Below are 8890 nucleotides of genomic sequence, written 5' to 3'. Positions count from 1 at the left end.
ACCTACTCGCAAGATTACTCCTTCTCTACCGCGGTACCCCCTTATTAAAAGAAACAGTGGTTTTGTCAAATCGATTAGCTGGTCGAGGCACTTCCATACCTCCGCAAAATATTTGTGACAACATAAGCTTCCTCCATCGTCGCTTTTGTAAAAAATATGAAATTAATGGGATTATGAAATTCCGTGAAATATAAAAAGGGTAACTAAACAAGCTTTTCCCAATAAATTAGAGGTAACTAAATAAGTAAATAAGGTGATTTTAGCAAAAATAAAATAAAATAAAAAAAATAAATAAATAACACTAAGTTCCTTGTGTTTTATACAAACATAAATGAGTACCTCCAAAGTCCAAAGTCTAAACCTAAGGTGGACGCCTCCATGTGTGACTGTGTGAGTAACATACAACACAAGCAGAGCAAAACCCTAAATTGAGTCCATTGCAGAACCCCTCTTAAACCCTTTCTGTTGTTTAGCAAATCCTCAAGTTTGAATTTCTATTAAAATAAAATATATATAAAAAATAATGGGTCGTAACAAGAACAAGAACCCAGTTCACCAAAGCAATGAAAACCCAGATTCAAACATGAGTGTTGATGATGAAACTCATGGTCATGGAGATGCTGCAGAAAGCTCTTCAATGGTGGTAGTTGATGATTCTGCCATTCCTAAAGATGATAGGACCAGCGCAGATTATTACTTTGATTCTTACTCTCACTTTGGTATATCATTCTATCTACTTTGAATTCAACAACGACTTCTGGACTTGTGCTTAGTTTGTTTGTGTATTGCTCATTTACTAATCATCTTCTTCTCTTTTTCTGTCTTTCTTTACAGGTATCCATGAAGTACGTTTGCTTTCTCAACTCTAGGCTCTTGATTCATCAATATTTTATGAGATACATTGTTTTGAATTGTTGATACTTGATTGAGATGTAGTTTGGTTTTCTTCCTTCTTCACCCTCGTAAGGGTGAAAGAGGAGTGCAACTGTGGCGAATAATTTCTTCTGCTTACAAAAAAATGACTTTTTCCATGACACTTTTGAAATTACTTATATTTGCTGGATGTTTTGGATTGACTTGTTGAGGTATTGGAAGCGTGACACATAATGTGCAGTAATTAACCGTGGAAGTCTTCCGTCAGCCTGTGAAACTTATAGTTTCTTCTATGGACCATCAACCATCTTTCTAGTGGAGGGAGGGGAAGTGATTAAAGAAGTGTGCTTCTTTTTTCTTTTCAAGTTTACCCAATGTTGATATGATTGGAGACAGTTGAAATGGATCCAACTATATGTACAATGTACTACAGACAATTAGTATATGTCGATGGTACAAGGCTGTTTGTTATGTATGTTTAGTTTAGTGAGGAATCCATGAAAAGTTTACTATTTCCTAAATAACCTTACCCATCATTATGAGGAGTTTTATGTGGTAGGGTTTGGTGGGAAGAATGCAATGATGCATATATAAGAGTCGTTGCTGTTTTATTTGCTGTTTTGTATTCATTGAAAGCTTAATTGTGGATGAAGTTGAGTATGTGTACACATGTTGCAGGTGTTTCAATCTGTACTACTATATCTCTTGGTAAAAATAATCTTATTTAATGTCATGCATTGTAGGAAATGTTAAAAGATGTTGTGCGAACCAAGACTTATCAAAATGTTATATATAAAAATGACTTTCTCATTAAGGACAAGGTGGTTCTTGATGTTGGTGCTGGGACTGGTATCTTGTCTCTTTTTTGTGCCAAAGCCGGGGCTAAACATGTATATGCGGTATGTTGAACATCTGAAGCTCCTTCCTCCTTCATGACTGCATACTGCCTTGTTTTCACTACTATGTTTCAGTTAATTAAGCATTCTAAAAGTGATTTTTTTATTTGTTCTATAATCTAGTCATTAGCGGTATATGAATTGTTATAGGAGAGTAGTATATTTGATCAGTCATGAACTCGTAATCTACAAATGTTGGTATATCGTTTATTTCAATATATCTACACGTTTCGTAACTTGTTTAAATTGTGAAAGGAGGCATCAAAGTATCTAGACTAGCACTTAGATAGAGTTAGGACTGGATTGCTTTCATGGGCAAGTTTGTTATCGTCATATGTTGGCGTGGGATAATTTTTAATACCACCTTGATACACAACAAGGTTGCTTGTATCACTTTTACATTTGGATAATGTCGTTTTATATTAGTCTTCTCATTTCTTTATATTGATTATTTACTTGTTCAATTCTTTTTTACTTTTAAGGTTTGATTGTTAGTCAGGCGTGGTTTTTTGGCTTCTAATTTCTCTTCTGCTTACTAGGTTGAGTGCTCGGACATGGCTGACATGGCTAAACAGATTGTCGAATCGAATGGATTCGCTAATGGTGATGCCTCTGTTTGCCACACTCAGTTTGCTATATTCATTCTGTGGTGTACTCCTTATTTGTGCTAACACATGTTCCTCTCTCAGTGATAACGGTTCTGAAGGGGAAAATCGAGGAGATCGACCTTCCAGTTCCTAAAGTGGATATCATTATTTCAGAGTGGATGGGATACTTTCTTTTGTACGAGAATATGCTGAATACTGTTCTCTATGCCCGTGATAAGTGGCTAGTAAGTGGTTCGACATAATTCACTGTTCATTAGCTTTCTTTTAGTAACATCTTTGATTTGATTTAGTTTTCACCTAGTGGTCTGCTTTTTCATCTGCTTAGCGAATAATTTGTTTCTTCTGTGTGGTTTCATTGTACAAACTATGCATCTTGCTGTTCCTTCTATGTGGAATTGGTGAGTGGTTATTGTTTACCATCGCACAAACAATTTTCACTGTGGATTATTAATTGACTGTATTTTTGCAGCTTGAGACTTCAGCTTGGGCTGATGAACAATGATTTATATCCCCAATTGAATTATGCAAAAGGCAATTTGCAGCAGGAGTTCTGATTTAAAAAAAACTCAGTTTGACTAACCTAGGGACATTACACAGAGAGATGTACCTGTTTTTTGTTTAAAACGAGAATCTGTTTTGAATTTTTGCTTTTCAAATACCATGCAAAGTTTTCTGGACCGTGTATCATGAATTCATGATCATTCCAATCTTGAATAACAGTAAACTGTGAGCCGACTTTTTCATTCTGTCAAAGTTGCCGTTTCAAACGAATCAAGGGTGTCCGGTTCATCCATCTTAGAATTCAGTCGTTAGGTGCTCCAAACTTTTGTTATGTTGACACTTCATTGTAGCTGTGTTGCATGTTGGCAGAATACACTTGAGTATGCACTTGTGTGGCTGTGTCCGAGACTTGTAGCAGAGTCCAAATAGCAAATACCATGACTGTAAACTGTGGAATTTCTCAAACCTTATGATGTTCAGTGTTCACTAAACTTTTTTTTTGTTGATTCTTAAGCTGTTCCCGGAAGTGGGTAGCCTCACTTTGCTTGGGAACTTGAATATTATTAATTATTCTGCACGTCTACATTTCGTATGTAATATCCTATTTTTATATCATTAGTTGTCATTTTGTATGTAGTATAAAGGTAATATTAGAGCTAAAAGAAGTTGTCTCTGAAGCGTCTGCTTGTTTTTGCTTCTATTCTCGCTACCATAATAGCCAACTGTTCATTGTATGTGTTGTAGGTTGGAGATGGTGTTATATTTCCTGATATAGCATCTCTCTATTTGACGGCCATTGAGGATGCCGATTATAAAGAAGACAAGATTGAGTGTGAGCTTCTATCTCATTCTTCCCCTTTGTTTTTATATCATCTTATGTTAGATTCATGACTTGCTTACATCTGAAGTCTGACCCCTCACCCCACCACTGGCCTGAGCCTTCAAGGTGCATTGTTGCTCTTTTACACATCATAACTTATAAAAATCATGGCCTTGCTAGATTGGAACAATGTGTACGGCTTCAACATGAGCTGTATTAGAAAACAAGCCATATTAGAGCCACTTGTTGATACAGTGGACCAAAATCAGATCGTCACAAATTGCCATTTACTGAAGGTTAGTCCTTCTCCCTTCTCTTCTTCGATTATCTCACGGTTCTGTTCGGATTTAATTTTTCCTAATTGAATGATGTTAAATCTTTTTATTGTTGTCTTCCAAATGTTCTTGGTTGTTTTTTGGTCTCTATCTTTCCTAAACTCGTAACGCTTTTTTTTTTCTCACTCAGCCCTCTTTCCTTATTTGTTTATCTCACGAGTTTTATTCGGATTTCACGTTTCCAATTGAATGAGGTTAAATCTTTTTCTTGTCGTCTTTCCAAATGTTCTTGTTTTTTTTTGCTGGATCTCTCTTAACACTTATTTTTCTCACTCAACCCTCTTTGGAACTCTCTTTAAAGAGGTTCTCCTCGTAGTTCTTTTGTATGCTTTGTTTAACTATTTTCTTCTTCCCAATTTTTGGTCTTTTCTTTTGATACCAAACACACTGTTTCATAAAGTGATTTGTAGAAGTTAATCTCATATTATTACGAGACTTTAGCCTTTGTTGTGATTCACTATTTGCAATAATTTATTCCATTATCAGACGATGGACATATCGAAGATGTCTCCCGGAGATGCTTCCTTCACCGCCCCCTTCAAGCTTGTAGCAGAGCGCACTGACTACATTCACGCTCTAGTAGCGTATTTTGACGTATCATTCACAAAGTGCCATAAACCATTGGGCTTTTCAACAGGTGTGTTTTATAGTTACCCTCATGCCCTCTTACCTTTTCTCCTCCTGTAAATATAAACCCGTGATATAAATGTCGACATGTTTTCAGGGCCGAGATCACGAGCCACCCACTGGAAGCAAACGGTGTTGTACCTTGAGGATGTAATATCAATATGTGAAGGGGAGGCTATTGTCGGAACAATGACAGTCGCACAGAACAAGAAGAACCCTCGGGATGTTGATGTGATGCTCCAATACTCGTTCAATGGCCAACATGGAAGAGTTTCGAAGACCCAGAGCTATAAGATGAGATGATAATCTTGCTGCCTGGTGCAAGTTATTTCTGGAACTATGCCCTACCTTTTTTTCCCCTTCCCTGTCAAACTCTTATCAAATATTGTTTCCCTATTGAGAGAGCTATTGTGCAATTTTCATGCTTTTCCCATTGAACTGTTGTAGAATAGGAACTGGTCTTGTGCCCAAATTTAAATTAATTTCATTTCCTTTTCTTTTCTTTTTCGAGCTGTTCTGTAATTTTGCACTTCCAAGCAATTAAAATTTTGGGTATGGTATATGATTATATCCTTAAATGTAATATTAGGCTTTAGAATATGTAGTTTAATATTTTTTTTTTTACAGCCGTAAAGAAAGGTACCCTAATTAATCATAGCCTTGCAAGCAAGGCAGTGAGCATACACATTAAACGACCTAGGAATAAAACTAAAGGATATGCAATGAAAAAAAGAACAAAGTGATTGAATGTCTTCAAGGACTCCTATCGCCAGGTGATGCGCATGTTCAATTCCTGCAAAATAGCAAACGAGAGGGAGATGGTCCGTAGATATCTCCGAGTGCCAGAGTCTACCTTGCTTAGCCCACATAAGGACTAACTTAATTCCAATTGCCTCAGTCTGTAGAGCCGATTCAGCCTTAATCGCTTTGCTATTGGTGTAGAACCTGTTCCCAGATCCCGTTAGAGCGACCCAGCCAATCCCAGCCATGTCAATAGATTTCCACCCTCCATCAACCATAACCCTAATACGCTCACATGCATTCAAATTCCCGATCATATGAATAGGGCTACTATCCCGAGTCCACGTCAGGCTCTCATCGCTAGACTCATGGTCCGTCCGATCATCCTTTTCTCGTGCTTTCTTCACCTTTCCCATTGCCCGGTCTACGGTTTTGACCACTTGCGTCCAAGAATTAAGGAACATCATCGGATGAAAGACCTCCCCCCTAAACAACACTCTGTTTCTAGTACTCCATAAGCACCACAAGGTTGCAAGGAAGCGCACCAAACGGAACTCCACGCCAACCATCTTGTCGAGATAGCGAATCCAGTTTATGACCCATTTCGCTAAGCCAATAGTCGGACGGAGGTCGTATCGAATGCCAAGATCAGAGCAAGCCAATATCCTCCTAGCAACATCACAGTCCCTAAACAGATGTTCCATTGTTTCCACGACCCTCTCATCATGATTATAGAGTTTGCAATTATGATCCAAATCGAAGTTCCTTTTGGCAAAGTTACTACCAACCGATAGGGTGTCAGTAATAATTCTCCACACGAGAATTTTCCACATAGGTGGTCCTGGTAATTGCCACAACCTACTTTTACAAAAGGATCGATCATCATTATCCAATTTTGTCTTATCCTTGTTCGAGCCATTTCGCTCCATATAGGAATTTTGAATAATGCCATAGCCGCTTTTGACACTATATTCACATTTATTATTATGTAACCAGAACACTTTATCTGTCATCTGCGATCCACAAATAGGCATGGCTAAAATTCTGTCCGCACTTTCCTCCGCGAAGAGTTGTCTCCCAAGGTCTTCATTCCAAGAAAGATCCTCCCCAGTACCAAACGAGTTTTGAAGATCCCTAATCTCAGTGTTGCGGAACTCTACCGACTCCAAAGATAGTAACTCATTCCTCTGTTCCGGAGACTCCCCATTAACCCACTTAGTCGTCCAGACATTCAAGTTGGAATTTAAACCCGGTTTCCAAGCTATATGATGTTGAACAAACTCCAACCCATAGAGAATACTCCTTGCACCCCAAGCTAAATTGTTGCCATTTCTTCTTCCCAAAATATGCGACCGATTACAAGTCCTTACTAATATTTTCCGGAAGACACGGTATAGCAGAGAGTTATGACTACTTACGATTTTCCAAGCATGCTTAGCGAGCATCGCCTGATTCAGGCATGCAATGTTTCGTACACCAAGTCCACCTTCACTTTTTGGTAGACTAAGGAATTTTTTACTACACCAGTGAATAGTTTTCTCTTCTTTACAGCCCGCCCACCAAAAATGTGACAAGAGGGCATCAGCTTCTTTTTCACACTTACCGGTATTTTGAATACCGATAGAAAATAAGTGGAGAGATTTGATAGAACAGAAGAAATTAAGGTAAACCTTCCCGCTGGTGACAGAAAAATTCCATTCCACGACGATATACGCTTCATGACTTGATCAATAAGACCCTTGAAAAGTTCCCTTTTCGACTCCTGTAAATCCGTAGGAAGCCCAAGATATTTACCCAAACCCTTATTCCCTTTGATTCTGAGACTTTTTAGGCATCGTCTAGCATTTGCCAGTTTCGTACTTGGGCTAAATAAAATACCAGATTTCTCTTCATTAATAACTTGCCCAGAGGCCCGACAATATCTGTCAAGAACCTCCCTCAAAGAACTAGCAGCATTATTCTGATCCTGGAGAAAGAACACCGCGTCATCAACAAATAACAGATGTGTCAGATTCTCCTCTCCACTACACAGACTCACACCCTTGAAATCACCTCTATTCTGACATCTCACCATATTACAAGAGAGAACCTACATACATAGCACAAACAGGTATGGTGAGAGTGGACCCCCCTGCCTAAGCCCGCATCGCGGGTGAAAGATATCCATAGGGGCGCCATTGAAGAGAACCTGGTAGGAAACTGTAGTGACACAATTCATGATCAGAGCTATCAGATTGTTCGGAAAGCCAAATTTTTCAAGAACAACCTTCAAAAAATCCTACTGCACCCTATCATAAGCCTTGCTCATGTCCGCCTTAAAAGCGAACCTACCATTTCTTCCCTTCTTATGAGAGTTTATTTTATGAATTGCCTCATTCGCCAACAGAATATTATCAGAAATATGCCTCCCCGGAATGAACGCATTCTGAAAATCTCCCACAAGATACCCCATCACTTTAGCCAGACGATTGGAAATACATTTTGAGACAATCCGCATAAACACATTACACAAGCTGATAGGACGGTAGTCACCAACCCCTTCCGGATTCTCTAATTTTGGCACCAAAATGATAAAGGTTCTATTGAGCTCCTTAAGAACCATGCCGGAGTTAAGGATTGAAAGAGCAACTTTTGTAACATCTTATTTTATGAAGAACCAGCACTTCTGATAGAAAATCCCCGGAACTCCATCTGGTCCAGGAGACTTAAGAGCTCCTATCTGAAAGACTGCCTTTCTCACTTCTTTAGCCGTAAACGGTCGTCTCAGCCCGTCTGCATCATCATTTTCAACTTTCCTTGAAATATCACACAACGTATCCTCAATATCCCTTACCCTCATCTCATCACCGTCATCATAGCTCTTGGAATAAAGATCAACAAAAGAACTTTGAAACCTACTACCCACACATTCCCGGTCATAGATCCACGTACCATCATAATCCTTAATTCCGAGGATAGGGTTCCTTCTCGCTCGACCTTTAACCCAGTTGAAGAAGTATTTAGTACAAGTATCGTCCTCAACCGTCCATCTAAATTTCGCCCGTTGTCTCCAGAAAACAGCTGCCGCTTTCGAGAATTCTCTAACCTTTTCATTTGTTTGCATATAGAATTCATCATTACCCTCCGTAATTGCCAAGTCCATCCCCTTTTCCAACTCAATATCGAAGTTATCCCATTGCTGTCTCCAGTTTTACCGCATATCGATCAAGAGTCCAATTCTTCACCTGATTTCTGGCACAGGCAAGTTTCCGCGTTAGTTGAAAGGCCGGGGACCCAAGAACTCGACCCATCCATACCTTCTTAACCTCCAAATGCAATCCTCATGCTCCAGAGCTCAGGCATCAATTTTATACGGTTTCTTCCCATTATTCTGTGTGAGATTCAAGTCCAACTCAATAGGCGGGCATGGTCCGAAATCTGGATTGGATAATGTTTTATCCCGGAATTTGGAAACAAAAGGAGCCAATTCTTTGAACCAAGAGCACGATC

General features: G+C 39.0%; 2 protein-coding genes across 2 annotated transcripts; one reads left to right on the top strand and one right to left on the bottom strand.

Moving 5' to 3' along the window:
* Positions 1-389: 389 nt before the first annotated feature.
* LOC141605723 (putative protein arginine N-methyltransferase 1.2) lies at positions 390-5243 on the top strand. The gene is made up of 9 exons (XM_074424601.1): positions 390-719; positions 835-845; positions 1617-1772; positions 2309-2372; positions 2459-2601; positions 3623-3710; positions 3879-3994; positions 4520-4670; positions 4758-5243. Exons 1-9 carry the CDS (start codon positions 524-526, stop codon positions 4961-4963), a joined length of 1131 nt encoding a protein of 376 aa, XP_074280702.1. The 5' UTR covers positions 390-523; the 3' UTR covers positions 4964-5243.
* Positions 5244-5446: 203 nt separating this feature from the next.
* On the bottom strand, positions 5447-7853 carry LOC141607877 (uncharacterized). Its single transcript, XM_074427227.1, has 5 exons — positions 7733-7853; positions 7590-7600; positions 7005-7490; positions 5540-6849; positions 5447-5453 (listed from the first exon to the last, which is right to left on the bottom strand). The coding sequence occupies exons 1-5, from the start codon at positions 7851-7853 to the stop codon at positions 5447-5449; spliced, it is 1935 nt and encodes a 644-aa protein (XP_074283328.1).
* Positions 7854-8890: the final 1037 nt, after the last annotated feature.

Source organism: Silene latifolia, chromosome 10, assembly GCF_048544455.1.
Source record: "Silene latifolia isolate original U9 population chromosome 10, ASM4854445v1, whole genome shotgun sequence".
Taxonomy (NCBI): Eukaryota; Viridiplantae; Streptophyta; class Magnoliopsida; order Caryophyllales; family Caryophyllaceae; genus Silene; species Silene latifolia.
This window is presented reverse-complemented; position numbering and strand designations above follow the sequence as displayed.

Bases quoted from the DNA above. Each gene is read 5' to 3' on its own strand.
- LOC141605723 (XM_074424601.1), top strand. From the start codon at position 524: ATGGGTCGTAACAAGAACAAGAACCCAGTTCACCAAAGCAATGAAAAC. The intron at 3,711-3,878 runs GTGAGCTTCTAT...TGGCCTTGCTAG, and splicing joins TAAAGAAGACAAGATTGAGT to ATTGGAACAATGTGTACGGC. The intron at 3,995-4,519 runs GTTAGTCCTTCT...TTCCATTATCAG, and splicing joins CAAATTGCCATTTACTGAAG to ACGATGGACATATCGAAGAT.
- LOC141607877 (XM_074427227.1), bottom strand. From the start codon at position 7,853: ATGGGGTATCTTGTGGGAGATTTTCAGAATGCGTTCATTCCGGGGAGG. The intron at 6,850-7,004 runs GTAAGTGTGAAA...TGCCTGAATCAG, and splicing joins TATCGGTATTCAAAATACCG to GCGATGCTCGCTAAGCATGC.